The sequence below is a fragment of the Marmota marmota genome, unplaced genomic scaffold (assembly GCF_001458135.2).
Source record: "Marmota marmota marmota unplaced genomic scaffold, marMar, whole genome shotgun sequence".
NCBI lineage: Eukaryota > Metazoa > Chordata > Mammalia > Rodentia > Sciuridae > Marmota > Marmota marmota.
In genome coordinates, this window is record NW_026000174.1 from 395386 (window position 1) to 417865 (window position 22480).

Below are 22480 nucleotides of genomic sequence, written 5' to 3' on the forward strand. Positions count from 1 at the left end.
TGGTTGTACACAAAGTAGAGTCACATCCTTTGTGTCTTCTTACATGTCCTTAGGGTGATGATGATCATTGCATTCCACCATCTTTTCTACCTCTATGCTCCCTCCCTTCTCTTTTCCCCTTTGCCCTATCTAGACTGTGGAAATGTACAGGGAAGCATTCCTCTGGTGAGCAAACTCCCAGGGGGTAACTGGCACTCTGTTTTTCATGCTTGTAATGCTCAGCAGTTTCTCCTTGAAGCTAGAAAGAGAACTAGTATAGGTGCGGTATCTAGTTGCTATGGTAATGTCTTTTGAGAAGATGCTCTGTGTCTTATCAGCCTGGACTTTGATCTCAGATATTCAGCACCTGGTATTAAAGTAATAGTAAATAATAATGTAGTAATGGCACTAATTACCTAAAGTAACCTATTGATATAAATAAAGCTTGCAGCTGGCCCTCTCTGCCATTCTGCCATTCTTTTCCTGTCTCTGCATCTTTTCTCTGTGTCTCCTTTTGTTTTCCTTACATTTGTATATCCTGGAAATTAATTCCTTATCTGAGGTACTGGTGGTAAAAAAAAAAAAAAAAAAAAAATTCTCACATTTTGTAGGATCTCTGTTCAGTTTCTTGATTGTTTTCTTTGCTGTGAAGAAGATTTTTAGTTTGATACCATTCCATTTATTGATTCTTGATTTTACTTCTTGCACTTTAGGAGTCATATTGAGGCAGCTGGTTCTTAGGGCCACATATTGGAGAGTTGGGCCTACGTTTTCTTCTAGTTAAGTTCAGGGACTTTGATGTCTAACACCTAGGTCCTTGACCCGCTTTGAGTTGAATTTTGTGCAGAGTGAGATATAGGAGTTCAATTTCATTCTATTACATATGGATTTCCAGTTTTCCCACCACCATTTGTTAAGAGGCTATCTTTTCTTCAATGTATGTTTATGATGCCTTGTCTAGGATAAGATAAAAGAAGAGCAAACCAGCACCAAAAGTCATAGAATACAGGAAACAATAAAAATCAGAGCCAAAATTAATAAAATTGAAACAAAAAAATTTAAAAATCCACAAAAAGATGGTTCTATGAAAAAATAAACAAAATTGATAAGCACTTAGCTAAGCTAATTAAAAAAAGAGAAACCCCAAATTACTAAAATTAGTAATGAAAAAGGAAATATCACCATGGACATTACTAAAATACAGGCAATAATCAGAAACCACTTTGAAAATCTATACTCCAATAAAATAGAATGTCTTCAAGACATTGACAAATTTCTAGAGCCATATGACTTATCCAGATTGAACCAAGGGGACATAGAAAATTTAAACAGATCAATTTCAAGCAATGAAATTGAAGATGCCATCAGAAGCCTACCAACAAAGAAAAGCCCAGGACCAGATGCATTCCCAGCCAACTTCTACAAGACCTTCAAAAAAGAATTGACACCAATAATTCTCAAATTATTCCTTGAAATAGAAAAGGAAGGAACCCTTTCAACTCATTCTGTGAAGGTAGTATCACCCTGAAACCAAAACCAGGCAAAGACACATCAAGGAAAGAAGATTTCAGACCAATATCCCTGATGAACATTGACTCAAATATTCTCAAAATACTGGCAAATCACATACAAAAAACATATTAGAAAGATAGTGCACCGTGATCAAGTGGGGTTCATTCCAGGGATGCAAGGTTGGTCCAACATATGGAAATCCAAAATGTAATTTACCAAATCAATAGACTTAAAGACAGGAATCACATGATTATATCAATAGATGCAGAAAAAGCATTTGACGAAATTCAGCATCCGTTCATGCTCAAAACACTAGAAAATCAAGGAATATTACATCAACATGATAAAAACTATATATGCTAAACCCAAGGCCAAGATTATTCTAAATGGAGAAAACCAGAAAGCATTCTTTCTAAAAACTGGAAGAAGACAGAGAGGCCCACTTTCACCACTCCTATTCGACATAGTCCCCGAAACTCTAGCCAGAGCAATCAGACAAAAGTAAGAAATTAAAGGAATGCAAATAGGAAAAGAAGAACTCAAACTATCCCTGTTTGCTAATGACATGATTCTATATTTAGAAGACCTAAAAACTCTACTAAAAAGCTTCTAGAACTCATAAATGAATTCAGCAAAGTAGCAGGGTTTATTGAACACCAATAAATCAATTGCAGTTTTATACACCAATGATATATCAGCTGAAAGAGAAATCAAGAAAATTGTCCCCTTTACAGTAGCCTCAAAAAATAATTTTGGAATCAATCTAACAAAAGGGGTGAAAGACCTTTATAATGAAAATTACAAAATAGTAAAGAAAGAAATTGAAGAAGACCTCAGAAAATGGAAAGATCTCCCATGTTTCTGGATAGGCAGATCAATATTATCAAAATGGCTATATTACCAAAAGTGCTATATAGATTTAATGCAATTCCTATAAAGATCCCAGTGATGTTTTTCACAGAAAAAGCAATCATGAAATTCATTTGGAAAATAAGAGGCCTAAAATAGCCAAAGCAATCCTTAGCATTTGAAAAGTGATTCAGGAGGCATCATAATACCAGACCTTACATTGCACTACAGAGCTATAACAAAAACAGCATGGAATTGGCACCAAAAGAGACATGGAGACCAACAGAACAGAAGACATAGAGACACACCCACATAAATACAGCTTCTTTCACATTTTAACTTGGTCTATTTTCTTTCCCAACCATTGTTAGGAAAGTAAATTTATAGGCTTTTCCTGTCTCTCTTTCTCTCTGTTATCTTCCTGTCCTCCAACCATGCCAGGGTCACAGTTCAGGATCAAGGAACTCTTTCATTATTTTCTGCTCTGTTAACCAAATTCCTAGTACCCATAAGTCTCAAGCTGTCTAAAACTGAGTTTCAGAGTGCTTACTTTGTCTCCCACCTCTTAAGTCAGCTAGTTGTTCTTTTACCACTGTGGAGGAGTGGAGGGTTGCTGCCTAGATCTCCTCCACTATCTTTAGTAGTCTAAGTTCAAGTCATAACCTGGCTTGCTAAAGATGGGCAGGTGAAATTATACTTTTGTTGAGAAACAGATATAAGATGAGCATATGGTTTTTCAACCTGAAAATGAGAAACTCTGGGTATATGAAAGAAGTCAGAAATATGCAAATTTATAGTGTAGATGAAGGATTCATAGTTCATTTTTCCTCCTTTTGGGTCCTGAGCTCTGGAACTAAGATTAATAGGTAAAAAAATTAGGAACATTAATTTTGATTCATATAACATATATATTTACCATAAGAACAATATGGAAATTATAAAAAGCTATCTCACAAGAGATAGCAAGGATATTGTACTAGATTAAAATTTTTTAACGTTTGCATTGCAGACATTTTAAGTCAGATACTTTTTTGATGGTGTTATACCGTGCAGTATAGCATATTTAGTAACATTCTTGACTTCTGCCCATTATATGGCAATAGTACCCCCTAATTTTGACTACGAATGATGTCTTCAGATATAGCCAGATGTCCCTGAGGAATGAAGCTACTCTGTTGAGAACCACTATACTAGAGTAATAGGTATCTAAGGCAGCTTAAAATGCTCAGGAGCCTCAAGGTGCTTGCTTCAAAGCCACTGTGGGAAAAGTCTAGGACGCAGTGGAGAAATTGGGAATTTTTAATCTCTGTTCTGGAAATTCAATCTTGGGTCAGCATCCTGCTTTCAGCTGGCCTGCATATAATGATTCTGAACATCATTATCTAAAAATATGTTTTGCTTTCTCAACTAGAATGCTTTTTATAATTCCATGAAAATTATTTTGGTTACCATGAGTTTCTGAATACTGTCATGTGATACAGAAATTTATGAGAGGATTGATTACTTTTCAAGTTTAAAATTATTTTTTCATAGTTACTGTCATGAATTAACCATAAAAATGTTTGGATATGAACCTAAAGCAAATTAGGGTAACAGTCTAACAAGGAAAATTATCATTTTTTTTTCTATGAAATCCCAAGTTGTGGAAATAGGAACATACATTGTTCTTGGAGAACAAACATTGGTTTACTGACGACCTTGGGAAATAAGTGATTGGATTGGTAGAAAGAGACAGTAGAAATTTTCCTTCCTTCAATGAAGTTCCATTAGATGCAAAGGGCTCCTGAATCTCCCTCCCTGTGGGGAGCCTTCAACTACAAGGGACAGTGACCCTGGATGTTTCTTAAGATAGCCTTGTGGTACCTGGGCACTGAGATTCTGTATCCAAACAGGCTTGTTTAGAAGATGCAGAGTCAAAAGGATGTTGGATAGAATTAAAGATGTTGGATGCTTGGAATCAATAATCTTTATGATTTTTATTCTTATTTTTTTTTCAATTAAGAAAATGTTTTCATTATTTCTTCTATTTCTACTGTACCAGAATTTCTCAGCAGAGTAGTCATTAAGAGGAGAAAGAACAATAGTTGTTGGTGTCTGCATCTTTAGATCTCTTAAAGAATACTGTTCTCTGAAAATTCTGCAAAAAAGAAAGTGATAGAGATAGACATGGAGATAAGAAGAGGAAGATGAAGAAGAAGGAGGAGGAAGTGGAGTAGGATGAGGAAAGAGAAAGGTAAGGAGGGGAAAAAGAAAGGAAGGAAGGAAAGAAAAGGCATTTTTAAGGCCTTAAATAGTTTAGAAAATGCTATTTAATATCTATTACTTTTAGAAACCCAGAGTGCCTATTAATATGTTAATAATTTTGAGAAATTCTTTAATATAATCTCACTAAATTTTATTCAATCATTTAGCTAACATTTTCTCACTTGCCTATTTTTGAGTATCTGTGTAAACTAATATCTTTATCCTGGGAACTACCCCCTTTTACTTTCCCCTATTCACACTCCAAAGCCTGGGAATTCTTATTTGTACTTTGTATCTTGTCTTAATATCACTTCCACTGAGAAGCTCTCACCTTCCCTATTATATTGTTTTTATTTTTCCTTTAACCTCTTCCTCTTGTGAGTATCCTATGAACTTTCTTGAACACCAGTGTCATTAAATTATTGGCTATTTCCTGAGTTCTTCCTAGAGCATTAGATCAATGAGCCCTTTCAAAGATTAATTTGTATCTCATTGTCTGGCACATAGTAATCCAAAACTATCTGTTGAAGTGAAAAACACCTGATATCTAATTAGTGTCTGGAATCTTACTTGAGAAATCCTCTATAGATATTATCTCTTCTCTACCTCTTTTTATTACTCTCTTAATTGGAAAATGAAGCCAGAGAAAAGGAAAAGTTAGAGGGTTAAGGAGAAAGGAGAAATACTCATTGCCAAACTTGCTGTCAGTCAGGGAAAACTTGCAAGTCAAGCTTTAAGTCTAATCATTGAGGTCATGATGCATATTTCTTTTTAATGGAGAACAGGAGAGAGAAATGTGCCTATGACTGTGGTGAAGGTGGTTGAGCAAGAACCATCAAAGACAAAACCACACAATTTCTGGGTACATCTGGTCTGAGATGGAAGTCATTTTTCATCTCCCCTCTTACTTTCTCAGGGCTAACAACAATGGAGAATTATTTCCTCCTAACTTCTAATCTGATAAATGCTTTCAATATTTCTTAGATTTGTTTAACAATATGTAGGTTGAAGTGGATCTTGATTCTAAAAGTTTGGATTTTGTAGTCACATAAGACATTCATTGCTTATGTTTTATTATCACTCAGTCTAATTTATAACTGTTTTTAAAAAATATATTGTTTTTAAATTATTAAAATTTAAATTGTTAGATTAATTGGCTTCCGAAGAAAGTGTTCAGACAAAGGAAATTATTATCAGAACATGTGTATACTATGTAGTGTACATTAGGTATAGGAAATGGTAGATAGCTTTCCCAGATTTGGGGGATGAGGCAGCTGCTAGCTAGATCAATCTTATTATATATCCCCCAAGGGAAATTTTGTTTTCCTAAATGGGAAAATAGGCATTTTCTTTGCAGCCTAGAAATGAATTTGAATAGAGTGAACATTCTTTAAGCTAAATTTACCTTATCTATTATGTTAATTTAATGACTTCTCCTATCATTTTCTTCTACTTGTTCAATTATGTCTACTTGGCACTTACATATAAACTACATGCTTTCAACATTTTCATTGCATGATTCCCTGAAGGGTTTCATTAAAGTAAAACAAAGCAGCTTCTCATAGGTGATTGCCACTACAAAGTGGGTGTATTTCCTTGTTTGTCAAGGATAATAATCCCTACAAATTAGGTGACTAAAATGTTCTTTCATAGCCTTTGCAAATATTATTTTAATTCATGGTACATTTCCAAGACATGTATTGTTAACTGTATATGATACAGGAAACAATGTGATGTAGTGAGATTCACTTATCTGCACAAAGTCACACAGCTAGATGAGTGGTAGAGGTGAGATGCAAACAGATTTGCCTTTAATTATTCATACTTTCTGTCTTCTGCCACTCTCCAATTCTCAATTATCCGGACATTCATATTTCAAATATTTCTATTACTTTTGGAGATTCATGCTTTTGGAGTTAAAAACAACAACAAAACCCCCCAAAACTTACCATTTAGGAGAGACGTTTATTACAAATATTAAAGGGCATTTTCCCCAGAAATATATTGTAGTTTTAGATTTCCCATACTACTAAGCTCTTCTAGTATGTGGAGAAGTGAAATTTAAATAATAAACTCTCCTGCTCAAAACCAAGTAGTAATTATTTTCATATGCTGTGCCAGTATTAGGAAAAGTCAAGTCTATAAAATATACAACTGTCACAATTTCAGTAGTCTTGAGTTTCATCTCATTTTTTTTTAAAATGGAGATTAAGCTTTTAAAACTGAAAATAGTACAACTTCGAAGTACAGAAATTAAGGTACAGATATACTGTTTCAGTCAAAGTAAGCTTAGACACTGTCTTATTAGGAATGCTTGTTCATGACATCTACTTTTCTAGATAAGGGAGAATTGATAATTTAGTGGATTTTCTCAGGAAGTCGCAACTGTTCTCCTCTAGTGTACCAGTGATCTCTAAAGGTTGAACCCTGAACATGTTTGCTGACAAGATTGATGAAAGATAATCAGAAGGCAGTGAGCAGTGTTAGACCATGGATTTCTGGAATCCTACAACTTGGATGGAGATTTGGATCTCCTATTACTAGTATTATGACCTCTGATGTGATAATTAACCTACTTAACATTTGATTTACTGCTTCAAAAAATGAGGTTAAAAATAGCAACTTTTCTTTGGAATTACTATAGATATTAATTAAAAATGTATAACTGAGTACTAAGTATGACGCTTGGTGTGTAATAAAATCTCATAAATGGATGTTGTTACAGTTGTAGTTTCAGATTTTGAATAAAGGATCAAGACATGAATTGAACTGATTTTGTTGGCTCATCATGCAGTATATTATAATTGACAAAGCTCTGGCTACAGGTTCATTTAGAATCAGTCATTTGGGGGACAGATGATTTTCCTCTGTGGTTTCTTGCCTTAAGGATGAACAATGTCTTAGGTTGAGTTTCCTGGGAAACAGATCGTGAGGCAGATATTAGTACATCAGAGGTTTGTTGGGGAGTGTGCTGTGGACAACCCAATATGATTGAGGGATGAAGAAGACAGGCAGAACTTGAACTATCTGGTATGGTAAGGGCAGAGACCTCCGAAGGTCTGACAGGCGCTCTACAGAGAAAATGATAGTTCAGAGTTGTCCTCTCTAGAAATCAGGGGACCAAATGGTTTTTCCTTCTAATTGACCAGTTCTTGAGTCACAGGAAAGTGGAGAGCTGAAGCTCTAAATCTCAGTACTTCTATTCCAATGGAAGAAAATTTAAAGTGGGATACAAAAAGCCATGCAGCAGAACTTTTGTAAGTGAAAGTGAGACTCAAGCAAAGAGCACTCTCAAGAGAGAGTGGATGGTCTCTAAGCAGAGAAGGATAAAGGAGACAATGCCACTTTCAAATTTATTGCTGTTTCATGTTTGCCTTAAGAACTGGGGAACACCTCTGCATTCTTTGTCAATCCTTCGTCAGGTGAGGTGGAGGTTTTTACTTTAATTGGTCCTCTCTGGAACTGCTATGGTGGCCATCCTATTCAGGGGGGCTTCATCTATAAGTCAATCCCTTGTTAATGTGGGGACAGAGGTCAGTGTCCATTCAGAATTTACAGTAGTATGACTGCTTTTCTAAAGAAACCTCCCTTCTCAAATACACAAATACATCTATGGCCATAACTTGTAGGTTTATCCTGACCTTGGAGGACCCTATCAAGAGTTAGTCTCATTGATTCTTCTTTTTGGAGACATTTCCCCAATTAGATCCCTTTATTTCTATTTGCCTATTCTTAAGTTCTGTGGTTCTGGTATTTTTTTTTCAACAAGTTATTTACTAATCTGTGTTGGAAGTTGTTTAAAGAACACTCTAAAAGTAAGTTAAAACCTGTGACCTTGCCAAATATTTCACTGCTCATTACTAACTACTACCTAATGCTTGAATTTGGGATGGTTCCAGTGCAAAGCACTTAGACACATAGAGTGAGGTAGCTTTATCCTGTGAATAGAAATTCCTGGGTAGAGTCCCAGAAGTGAACATTCAGCAGGCAGCACTTCCAGCAGCTGAGAGAATGATGAATGGGTATTTTGATCCAGTCAGAAGGACATGGGGAGGGAATTCAAGCTGTGCACCACAGTGTAACATTACATATATGGTATTAAAAATATTCATTTTGCGTGATAATTCTACTTTATTTTTACTTAAAATTGAGACACATAAATACCATTTTATGTAAATGGTATTTAATTGAAATTAAAAATGGTATTTATTTGAAATTAAAAAATCTTCAGTCCAAATTTATTTGCACTGGAGAAATCTAAAGCATATATTGTTTAAGTGATCCAAATCACCAAATTGATGATGAAGTCAGAACTAGAAACAGGTTTCCTGATTCTTCTCTGTCTTTAGATTTTTACTGACATAAAATCTGTATAGAATTTTACATTTTTGTTCTTCAACTATGCAATGAATCTCTATAAGTGTTTTTTAGCTATGCTCTGTAATTATGATGGTTTAGATTTCCTATGAAAACACATATTTTATTAAAGTATGATCTCAGCTGATTTAGAGGTATAAATCAGAGAATATTTTTAAGAAAATCAAACTTGAGAAATCATGAAGACTAGGGCTTGCTCCAAAATGTAACATCTCTTCATATTTATCTGATGTAGAAATTATGCTCCTTAGTATTTTTAATTGGTTCTCAATTATAGAAATAATATAGACTCTGTCTTTTTAATTATGGTAATTGATTGAAGCATATATGTATATCTCTATATCCTTCCATTGTTATTTTTATTAAGAAAGAAAGTGCATTTCTGACGTGCATTCAAAGCCAAATGATTCATTGTTTTTAAGCTTTGATAAGTTGTTTTCACATGTATTTTACATGTTTTTCCATCTTGCTGCTAGTTTGTTGTATTTTTACATAGAATGCCTACATTTGCCATAATTTTTCTACTTTGTGTTTTTAATCTTTCAAATGGTCACTTTTAGAATAATTTTTCCAATTTTTAATGAAAACCAGAAAAGAATAGCCATGGATCTTTCAAGGATCTGCAAAATCATAGTGTTGTTATTTATTTTGTTTTGTGGAAGTAACTACAACTAAAAACTCCACATCAGCCGTCTTGATGTCTGGTCTTACTACCAACTACTTATTACTTAAAATTGTTTTACTTTACTTATTTCACAGCTCTTTGGCTGGGAAAATTTAGGAACTCAGCTGGATTATGGTTGATTAGCATAACAACACTGTCTCACCAGGAGATACTAGGCACAGTGGTGGTCATTAGTGGGAACATTACAGTATGTCTTGAGTTCTTTGAAAATAAAATATCATCTAACTGCTATAGTTTGGATGTTTTCCAGAGGAAAAGAAACTGTTCTCTCAGTTCCTAATGATAGTCTCCATATACATGAATTCAGACAGGTCAGTGTAGTCAAGAGTAAATCTATGGTTTGATATTGTTATAGTTAAAGCTTCGTCCCAGGGTTTCATAAACTGACTTCCAGACCACTCACGTATAATCGAATCAAACCTTTATTGAAGCACACCGGTGGCGGCTGACCAGAACATAAAGCTGTTCCCCTGATCAGCCCCGAACAATTGCAAGGGCACTCCTTATAAGCCTGAAAACCGCAAAAGGGATGTTGGGGGGGGGGTTCTAGCCAATGCAAGCAAGCCAGGTTACAGAAGTGGGAGAGTGCAGTCAAGTGGAGGGAAGCCTAACCAATCACAGTTAGCCCAGTCACCCCAGTTACAGAAACAGAGCCCTGTTACCCTAGTTACAGAAACAATACCCCATTAGGTAGTTCCGTGTTCTTAAAGGTTTCTATAGCAAAAAGAAAAGAACATCTTGCTCTAGTCATGACTCTTCTACTTGGCATGGTTGTTTTGTTTTACAGGATGAAGTCATAAAACAAAATGGAGTCACATTTGCTCCTACTATCACAATATTAAACTCAAGTTTATTCAGTTGAAATTTTGGGTCCCTCTTTTCACCTGGAAAAAATAAAGAAAAGCTCCTTTCTTAACTCACATCTTATAGCTATTGCCCCATTTCTCAACTCTTCATTTCTTTTCTTCTCATTCTCTCTTAAATCTACGACCATTTTGTCTTCAGCAACATTCCAAGATGAGTAATGACCATATTAGTGCTAAATCCTTTGATTGTTTCCCAGTGCTCAATGGGCTAGATTGATTAGCAGCCTTCTGTGCAGCTGATCATTCACTTTATTGAACTACTTTTCTCATTTTGTTTCCAAGGCATCTACCCATCTGGATTTTCTGACTTTCTGATTACTTTCATTAAACTTTTCTTTTCATTGTTTTTCCTTGTCATTCCCACAAATTCCAAATATCAGAAAACTCTATCACCTCTTCCATGAACCCCTCTTCTTTTCTAGCTATAAACATTTTCCTGATAATCCTTTTAGTCATATTGATGCATCTATATATAATCTCTCAAATTTTTATTCCCTGCTCAGATTTCATCTCTGAAGTTTAGGTTCATATGTGCAAGTGTCTACCAGACATTTAGGTCACTGGCTTTTACTCTGACTTAAAAAGGAGCCACTGGAAATTCTGAGTAGAGAAGTGACTCCATACAGCTTACTTTTAACTGGATAATTTTGGCTATTGTGGTAAGGTTAGATGAAAGTAGCAAGAGCAGAAGCTGGGGGGTCAGTTAGGAGGCTGATGTGGTCATCCAGCCAAGGTATGATGATGGCTTTGAACAGAATGGGGACAGTGGAGGTGCTAAGAGGGATCAGATTATGAATATATTTTAAAGTTAGATTTTATAGGATTTCTTCCACTGATTGGATATGAAATGTAAGAAAGAGAAGTTAAGGTTGTCTTTAAAGTTTTTGGCTTGAACAACTGGAGTTTCATTAACTAAAATAAGGAAATAGGGAGCAAGTTCTAATGGAAATTTATAGAACATGGTTTGGACCATGTTGTTCCGAGGTAGCATTCAGTGTGTTTGCATTAAATATTTATTCTGTGACTTACTGGTAATCTAGCCCTGCCTTCTAGTGTACCCATAATTCCCACATCTAGAGCCCTTTGTCTTTTGCCTCTGCTTGCCTTTGGGCTTGTGGAGCAGTAGTTGTTTGGTTTGTGCTCCCAGTGAGTTGAGTCTGGGGACAAATCAACCCATATACAACTATAAGCATAAATTATTTTCTTAATTATCTGTTCCAACCCTAGCTTCCTCTTAACTGCTGTTGAGCCTGAGCTTTTCCAATGCTATGATGGAAAGATGGGCTTGCTTCACAGTGATTGCCTTTTGAAGGCATTGGGATTTCAGCTTCATATGTTTTGTTCAGCAAAACCACAATCTTCCCCCACTGCACCTTTCAAAAATTTCTTGCATCTCTCTTATCACTCCCTGTGTTATCTTTGTCGTTGTTGTTTGTATTTTTATATCTTCCAAGTGGTTATTTTAGTGTTGTTTTCTTGAGGGACTTGAAGATAAATAAACAAATTATACACATATCCTCTCATGCTTTTAGAACACTTCTCATTTGTGAAATTATGTGAGCTCCTAACACAGTCTCATGAACATTTTGGACATTCAATAAATATTTCTTGAGTGTATGAATATATTATGGAATTGTCTACCTGTGAAGTACTTATTTATTCTCAGGTTAACTCTTTAATTTTTTTCAAAGATATCTATTTTATTCAACTGACACTTATTTTATTCAACTTATATTTATTTATTCTCTTGACATCCTTTATGTATAGGGTGCTATGGAACATATGATAATAATTTATAAATATGAAAAAATTACATAAAATAAAGATTGACTACAATATTTGTTATAAAAATCAAATAAGTAATCTGAGGGCCTAGAAAGTGAAGAATTTTACTAGTAGGGAAATTCAGTAAATTTTCATAAAATAGTGACATTTGAGATAAGTCTGAAAGAGTTGCCAAAGGTCAACATGAAAAATATAAATGAAGTCATTCTAAATGAGTAAGCCCTAAGTAGGGAGATGAAAAGGACAGGAAAATGTATTCAATAGTAAGAGATGGTTCATCAGGATTAAAATGGATGAAGGTTAAGGATGGAATATAAAGGTAAAAAAATCTGGAACAAATTGTTAGGTGGTAGTAATGAGCAGTGGAATGCAAACCAATACTATGCCAGGATCACAGATTTTTTAAAAATTACTTTAGAAGTAAATGAATAACTGAATAACTTATAGAAAATAGCATGTGCATAAACCTTGAGAATAAACAGGTAGAAATAAACAAGTAAGAAATATGTCAAGAGGGGCTGAGGTTCTGGCTCAGTGTAAGAGTGCTTGCCTTGCAAGCATGAGGCACTGGGTTCAATCCTTAGCACCACATAAAAATAAATAAACAAAATAAAGATATTGTGTCCATCTACAACCAAAACATTAAAAAAAAATGTCAAGAAAGAAAGGTCTGTGGGATTAATTCCTGATAGGATCTGTTGGGGTCATGGTAAAGTTAGGTTTTATGAATATAGGCTTCTCAGTGTATTTCAGAAGATAAATTTCTTTAGAAACACAGGCACACTAAGGTAAGTTGTGTTTGCCAGTGACTCCAGTACCCACATTAACATAGGATTGACTTGTAGATGAAACTCCCCTGAATAGAATGGTCACCATGACAATTCCTGAGAGGACTTATTAGGGTCAAAAACTCTACTGCCAGTTGTGAAGAAGGAGTTAGTTGAACACCTGATTTTCAGAGTGCAGAAGGTAGATCCCATTTCTCAAGGCAATCATACAACAGCAATAAATTTGAAAACAGCATTTTTTCATTGTCATTCTCTGCCCAGAGATGACCCACTCTTTCTCAAGAGTGCTTTTTGCTTGAACCTTACTTGACTTTCATTTATAATAAGGTTCTCTTGCTTAGCTTTTCATATCTCACATGAAATTCCTTTTGTTAGGCCACAAGAATCAAGGTTTGGTGCTTCAGCTTCCCACTTTCTGTGACAAGATGTGTTTGGCTATTGGCCAGAAGAAAGAAAAGAACATGTGTGTTTTTCCAAAGAGGGCAAAAAGGATTGATCAATAGAAGATTGCTGTGGACATTTTCTTTGGGGATATTATATGAAAGGAATTGAAAATTGATTGAATGCTGGTAGCAAGATAAATAAGTAATAATTTTTATGATATTTGAGCCTCTGTTCTGAAAGGGATGTAGGTTCCATTTCCAGGTATAGGAGAACAACAACAAGAAGATAATTTGAGAGCTAACAGCAATTTTATTAAATTTAAAGTGAATTTCAGGTAGATATGTCTAGGAGATAGCAGAATATGAAACTAGAGCTTGGAAAGAAAGTTAAATTGAAGGCCTGACAAAAATGATTAAAGAATGCCATATCATGTGATTATTTTATCTGATTTAACAAATTTGCTTACATGAAAATTTAGATGTTGTTATTTTGAATAATTTTTAGTTATTTTTTCAAGGCTCTTGATTTACAAATGAAAGCACTGCAGCTGTTAAATTACTTTTCCATGTTGAAGGAATATTTGTGCAGCAAATCATTTTTACATTAATTCCCAAATATGAGTTACACAATATCTTTTAATATTTTTGTGAGACTATTATGAAGTCACTAGTCATTTCTGCATATTAAAAACTCAATGCCATATTGAACAAATAATTGGATAGAAAAGATTATTTTAACTAAGGTATAAAAATATATATTCCTATAGGTTTATCATTACAGATCGATTTTGGCATTCTTCATTTCTTCTATCTTTAAGCTTAGGTGATATGTATTTGATATTGTGTCCATCTACAACCAAAACATTAAAAAAAATATGTCAAGAAAGAAAGGTCTGTGGGATTAATTCCTGATAGGATCTGTTGGGGTCATGGTAAAGTTAGGTTTTATGAATATAGGCTTCTCAGTGTATTTTAGAAGATAAATTTCTTTAGAAACACAGGCACACTAAGGTAAGTTCTGTTTGCCAGTGACTCCAGTTAGGAGTCTATCTATCTATCTGGGGCCTATACACCCCATATTCTGCATTTAGGAAACTGAAGTAAGACTCAGTAATGTATTAATGTCTACATGTAAATTAAAATTTTAAAATATTTTAAAATTATAGACAACAATGGTCTATAATTAAAAATAGATGTATATGAAATAATTATGTGAGCTCTCATTTTCTCTGTCTTCAATTTTACTTCCCAGCAGTTAATATTCTTAGTAGCTTATTATGTATTCTCTTCAAATATATTTTAATAAAGAGAAACTTGTAAATATCATCCATTTTATCTTAATGTGAACTTAACCACACGTTTTTCCATAATTCTTAACTGAAAATTGTCCTGAGCATATATTTCTAGGAGAAACAATATATCAACATTTCTATTATTTTTTCTCTTGGAGAAGTTTTCCATACTATTACAATATCAGTGAGAAAAATTTTAAGAATCAGGACACTATGGTTTAGACATTAGTGAATCTGAATATTGTTTGTGCACAGGTAATAAAATGAAATTTTAAGGAAGATTTTCATTCATTATTTTCATACCATATATGCTAAATTCATCCTGTATGTTTTTCTGTGAAGGGCCCTTTCAAATATGTGTTGATATCCCTAAGTAAAAATGTATTAAGATCTGTCTCTTAAATTCTAGCTAGTTGAGAGATGAATCAGTGACATACAGAGACATAATTCCTAAGAAGTTGAGAGAAAAGCATTTTGTTCTGTGCATTAAAAATTAGACTAGCTTCAGAGGCTAGTCTACCATTTTTATGCATTAAAAATTAGACCAGCCTCTGAAGCTATGTGTATAGATTCATCCAACACATTATAGAGGAAGGTTTGCAGTCTTCTATGAGATCTGAGGGGATGTTAAACATTATATGCAATTACCTTTTGCAATTTCTGCAGTGAAGGCATGGAACAGATGTGACTATTTGGTGAAATATGTATACTTTCTTTTAGAATTCACTATGAGATTAAGTTAAAGCCAGCTGTACACCAAGGCACATACAATGATAAATCTTTTTTGTACTCCATTCTGATTTCTTGGCTTACATTACATTCTTTTCTTTCTTTCTTTTTTTCTTTTCTTTTTTTTTTTTGGTACCAGAAATTGAACTCAGGTTAACCACTAAGCCACATCTCCCGCCCTAATTTATGTTTTATATAGAGACAAGGTCTTGCTAAGTTATTTAGGGCTTCACTAAGTTGCTGAGGCTGGCTTTGAACTTGCAAACCTCCTACTTCAGCCTCCTGAGCTGCTGGGATTATAGTTGTATGCCACTGCACCTGGCACATTATATAACTTAAGATCTAGTTTCCAATGAAGGAAACATCAAATGACATTTGGGTAATCAGATTGATAGTTCAGAACTCTATTGAGATTCTTGCTTTCTGCAAGCTACTGGAAGGTTTTGGTCAGCTTTAAATAGTATGGAATAAAAATGGTAGATAGTATTTATAGATATAATTTTATTTGGAAATTTACTAATGACCACACTAGTTACTATCAGAGATATTAATATAGAGAATGTAAATTAAATAAATACAGAATCATAATTATAAGTGCAAATTATAATTAAATTAGTATTAATGATGTTTCAAATATCATTTAAGACATTTTAATTTGTCTTGTGTCTCTTACTACTGTTACTAGTAATAATCCTATCAGAAAACCTGATTTTTAAAGTAGTAGTTTGGAAATTCCATGCTACATTAATTCCCCTCCTTCAATATAGGTCATATGCTTTTAGTTAATTTATAATTTATTCTGAGCAGATGGTTAATATCTACATTTTTATTTAATGTTTTCATTGATTTACAAAATTCTTTCACTCTTTAATGAGTTGTTGACCTATCTACAAAGTATTATTTTCTTCTAATCTCCTTTTCATAGAGCAGTCTTAAATGATCCACATCAATTGGTCAATCCAGTTGGCTCTGAGGTCTTGAATTTTCTTTATGTAATCGTGGGGCCTGTCAGAACACTGCCATTTTCTTTCATCTTTGTTTTAAGACCTCCCATTTATCCTTGATTTATATTGTTTTACATACATTCTACTATTATTTAACAAGTATCTTTTTTCTTCTGACTCTTTTGATTTTTTATGTAATCCTCACTTCTATTCCCTATCTTTACTTTAATGAAGACAATGGCTTGCCACAGTTAAAAACCATGCAGTCTAATAGATCTAGTCTAAATTCCATCTTGTCTAGTTGTATGATCTTGTAATTTAATTCCTTTTCAGTCTCAATTACTTCTTTAATACAAGGCAGCTCTGCAAGGTTATTGTGAGATTTTGGAAGTAAAATAGCACCAGCTCTGGTAAATGCCACTTAAACAACACTGAGTCACCACAGGCAGATGAGCTCTTAATACAAAACCCTTAGGTTAAATGTTTTTTTTCAGAATCCATAATTATTCATGGTCTTTAAACGGTATACATATTCTATATGTTACTTAAAACTTCCAATAAGTGAGTCAACATTTGTAAACAAATTGGTAATTCTTTAGGACAATAATTCTGTGTGAATTATATAGAAATATGAGCCTCCTCCAACATGATGGAGATTAGGGCCTACTTTTTCTTCTGTTAGATGCAGGGTCTCTGGTTTAATTCCTAGGTTCTTGATCCATGTTGAATTAAGTTTTGTGCATGGTGAGAGATAGGGGTTCAATTTCATTTTGTTGCATATGGATTCAGTTTTCCCAGCACCGTGTGTTGAAGATGCTATCTTTTCTCCAATGTATGTTTTTGCCACCTTTGTCTAATATAAGATAATTGTAATTTTGTGGGTTAGTCTCTGTATTCTGTACCATTGGTCTACCAGTCTGTTTTGGTGTCAATATCATTGCTGTTTTAGTTACTATTGCTCTGTAGTGTAATTTAAGGTCTGGTATAGTGATGCCACCTGCTTCACTCTTTCTGCTAAGGATTGCTTCAGCTATTCTGGGTCTCTAATTTTTCCAGATGAATTTCATGATTGCTTTTTCTATTTCTATGAGGAATGTCATTGGGATTTTGATTAGAAGTGCATTAAATCTGTATAGTGTTTTTGGAAGTATGGCCATTTTGATAATCAGTCTACACCCAAAGTACTTAAAAACAGCATACTACAGGGACATAGCCACATCAATGTTTATACTAACACAATTCACAATAGCTAAACTGTGGAACCAACCTAGATACCCTTCAATAGATGAATGGATTAAAAAATGTGGCATATATACACAATGGAATATTACTCAGCAATAAAAGAGAATAAAATCATGGCATTTGCAGGTAAATAGAAGGAGTTAGAGAAGATAATGTTAAGTGAAGTTAGCCAATCGCAAAAATCAAAATGCCAAGTTTTTTCTTTGATATAAGGAGGCTGATTCTTAGTGGGTTAGGGATTGGAATCATGGGAGGAATACACGAACGCTTGATAGGGCAGAGGGGTTGGGGAGGAAAGGAGGAGGCATGGGGTTATTAATGATGGTGGAATGTGATGGTTATTATTATCCAAAGTACAGTTATGAAGACAAAAATTGGTATGAATATATTTTGTATACAGAGATATGAAAAAGTGTGCTCTATGTGTGTAATAAGAATTGTAATGCATTCCACTGTCATATATAAATTTAAAAAAAAAAGAAATATGAATCTCCTATCTTCAGTCTTCCATCAGTTGAGGTCAGAGGTGTGATAGTACCACCAAATGGATTATGAAAACATTCATTATTCAAACTTTTAAGGTTTGAAATTATGGATAAAAGGCTAAGAATCTAGAAAAAAGGGGGTTCTTTACTGCCTTATTTATTGTGGTCTGATTTTTTTTCCTTATTTTGAATATCTGCATGCTTTCTAGATTTTTTAAGTATGGGATCACAGACACTTTTTCTTTCCTCTGGTTCCACAACTAATTGTCTTCCACAGGTATCCTCGAGAGTCCTTTTGAGAATGAAAGGAAGGAAGGAAATAGAACTATTTTAAATGTGAACATACTTAAATGGACATGGCAAGGTCATGTCACATTTAGAATTTTTTTTCTCTCTAATTTGTCACAATGTGAAGTATATAATAATATTTGGAGGAGAATACACAGAAATCATTAGTATTCATTTCTTGGTTTATGAGGAAGCCTGGCTCCTATTATACATTTTAATTGGAAGATGATTTAGCAGAATTTGTAGTTAAATACAATGTACTAGCAATTTCAGATTGTATGTATTTTATTGTTTTATGTAAGTATTTATAAGTTTTTGAGAAATATAGAGTATCTTATTGATGAGTTAGCATTGCTTTTTCTTTATGAAATGAGGGTCAGTATAGATTTAAGTCTGTTCTCTCATTATCTACTGATTTATGAAAATGAATGTTGTGATTAAATCATAGTCAGGTAATATATAATTATTAATCAGAATTAATTCCAGAATTTATTTTTTTCAGTGTCCTACTGAAACCAAAGCAACATTTGGGGTTCATCTTAAAATAGTAGGAGACTGGACAGGTATGTAAAACATAGAGGGTTAATATATGTGCTTTGATAATAATGGGTCATAGCAATAATTTGCATGTGTTTAAGTTGTATAATTACTAATATGCAAGGAGAAGTGTATGTGTTTCAATCTATTGTTCTGATTTCTTTCTTTGCTTCTACAGTTTTGACATGTAAGTTTTGTTTTTGTAAGATGCATTTTTTTAAATTAGAATACCTTGGATATCAGTAACTATCAGCAAATCATAGTTTTCTGCCTACTAGTCAGATATACTGGAAATAGTGAGAATGCTGAAATGTGTTTTAGAAAACATAATTTTAGAATTCATGCTAGGATTGACTCTCAAAATAGTCAACATTTGATCTGAGATAACACAAGTCTTCTGATTTATATATATATATATATATATATATATATATATATAGACAGTGGAATGCATTACAATTCTTATTACTCATATAGAGCATAGTTTTTCATATCTCTGGTTGTATACATAGTATATTCACACCAATTTGTGTCTTCATACCTGTACTTTGGATAATAATGACCATCACATTCCACCATCATTAATAACCCCCTGTCCCCTCCCTTCCCCTCCCACCCCTCTGCCTTTCTACAGTTCTTCTATTCCTCCCATGATTCCACTCCCTCTCCCACTAAGAATCAGCCTCCTTATATCAAAGAAAACACTTGGCATTTGGATTTTTTCGAATGGCTAACTTCACTTAGCATTGTATTCTCTAACTCCATCTATTTATCTGCAAATGCCATGATTTTATTCTCTTTTATTGCTGGGTAATATTCCATTGTGTATATATGCCACTTTTTTAACAATCCATTCATCTATTGAAGGACATCTAGGTTGGTTCCACAGTTTAGCTATTGTGAACTGTACTACTATAAACATTGATGTGGCTGTGTCCCTGTAGTATGCTGTTTTGATCCTTAACATGACCTTTTGTGTAGTGAATCTATACATATATTAACATCATAACATCTTTGAAACAGTGGTCACTTTGTATTAAGAGTTTTGATTAAATTATATATATTCCTTTGACCCACTAGAGTGACTGACAAAGCAGCTTTAAGTTGTTTTTTGAAGGAAAGAATGAAAGTGTAAACATGAATATCAATATAAATTAGAGTAGTTCTATAGCTAAGCACTAGGCAAGGAATTACCCTATAAAATAGTTGTAATCAGAAAAATATAGATTTGGTGTTATATAGGGTACAATAGAAACTTCATAGAGAAGACAGAATTTGAATTGAATCTTGGAAATCAGGTACATGAAGAAATATGTAGGTAATAAAGTGAAATTTACAGCATTGTCAAAAGTCAGTGAAGGTATGGACTAAACCACAATTGGAAATAATGAGTCCATCAGTCTTCAATCAGTCAAACAAATGGCAAAGTCTCTCACATGAAACAACAACAACAAAAAATAGTCAACCTAATAAAATCAAAGATTTTCTTTTGGCAAAAATTATGGAAAAGCCATTTTGGGTAACCCTGGTGAAAAGTATGAATGCCTCCCTCCATCAGATATTAGAATAACCTTGATATTCTAGGGAGCCTTTGAGGACTTTAGAACACTGATGAAAATGGTATTAATAAGCTTCTATTTGGATGAATTAGAAACAAATGTCGCTTCTGAAGGCAGAGTAGAAGGAAGTCCTAGAAAGGTAAAGATGGAAAATAGAAGAAGTAGATTTGTGAGCACAAGTTAAGAAGTAAGCATTGGAAAAAAAAAAAAGAACTAGTTTCTTTTGAATATCAGGGAAAGATAATATGTTGGGTATTAAGAAATATTTTGGCACAAGAAAAAGTGTAGTTGATATAAGCAGATTATATAATATAGTTAAAAAATAATAGCAGTGTGTATAAAATCCTCTATCTTTAAAGCACTTTAAATGACTTGAAATTCAACAGTTTAAAGGACTGGAAAATATGGACCATAAAATTCAATCGATAAAAACCTAAATAAGTTAACAAGATCTTTGAGCTCTAATGTCTTACCCAAGTAAGACATTAGACATCATAAAATCAGGCTTAAAATAGCTAACGTTCATATAGTAGTATTCAAAAGAGACCAAGGTAGTCCATAGGTACAACAACATGCTGGAGTATGAAGTATTCATTCTTATGTATAACCAGAATCAGTTGGTAAAATCACAATTGTTTTGGTCCTGCTTGGGAAATAAAGAATGAGGGAATTTTTTTTACTGGTAAGAATTATAGTACAGTAGAAATAAAGTTCAGTGATAAATGCTAATTGATAGTATTCTACATCTGTAAGAACAATGAAGACCTAATTTAATTTAAGGGTAAGTGTAAGCTTCATGATGGTTTATTACTAGCTATTGTTTCTAAGTTTCTTCTCAAAGTTATTTTTTATCAGTAGCTTATTAAAATAAATGATTACATAACCACTTATTTTAATTATATCTATTAGGAACACATAATGATGTTAATTTTATCCTTTATTTTAATGTACTGTACCATTGAAAGGAAAACAAGATCGTTCTATTCAAAGAGTAAAGTTGTACTCAGATGCTTTTCAATTAGTAGACCTTCTTTACTGTTGACTTGAAATACTTGTTGGCTTAGAAAAAAATGTCAAGCATTCATGCAGAGAACGCCTAAATAATTCTACCACTGACATTTTCGTTCAAAAAAAGACTTGGCTGCCTTAAAGAAAAATGAGATTGCAATTATTGAGGGAAAATTGAGAACACTACTCCTGAGATCAGGATCACTGGTTTTTATTATAAAATTGATTAGAACTCAGTATTAAGAGCAGTAGTTATAGGAAATATCAGAGGTGCTAAGGTGTTTGAACATCAATGGGTTTGTTTTACTTAGAAATATTTAATTATAACTTTTTTTTTTATTGGTTGTTCAAAACATTACACAGCTCATGACATATCATCTTCCATACATTTGATTCAAGTGGGTTATGAACTCCCATTTTTTACCCCAAATACAAGTTGCAGAATCACATCGGTTACACATCCACATTTTTACATAATACCATATTAGTGACTGTTGTATTCTGCTACCTTTCCTATCCCCTACTATCCCCCCTCCCCTTCCCTCTCATCTTCCCTCTCTACCCCATCTGCTGTTGTTTTAATTCTCTCCCTTTTTTTTTCCCCTTTCCCCTCACAAACTCTTATATGTAACTTTGTGTAACAATGAGAGTCTCCTTCCATTTCCATAGTTTCCCTTCTCTCTCCCTTTCTCTCCCCCCACTAGTCTCTGTTTAATGTTAATCTTTTCCTCATGCTCTTCTTCCCTGTTCTGATCTTAGTTGCTCTCTTTATATCAAAGAAGACATTTGGCATTTGTTTTTTAAGGATTGGCTAGCTTCACTTAGCATAATCTGCTCTAATGCCATCCATTTCCCTGCAAAATCCATGATTTTGTCATTTTTTAGTGCTGCGTAATACTCCATTGTGTATAAATGCCACAGTTTTTTA

General features: G+C 33.7%; 1 protein-coding gene across 8 annotated transcripts in view; it reads left to right on the top strand.

The window, feature by feature from the left end:
- Positions 1-22480, top strand: part of Nox4 (NADPH oxidase 4) — a 173688-nt gene that overhangs the window by 89255 nt on the left and 61953 nt on the right. For all 8 annotated transcript variants that reach the window (XM_048787917.1, XM_015477317.2, XM_015477319.2 and 5 more), the window contains one exon: positions 18951-19011. In XM_048787917.1, coding sequence (XP_048643874.1) covers positions 18951-19011 — 61 coding nt within the window. The remainder of the gene's footprint in view (positions 1-18950; positions 19012-22480) is intronic.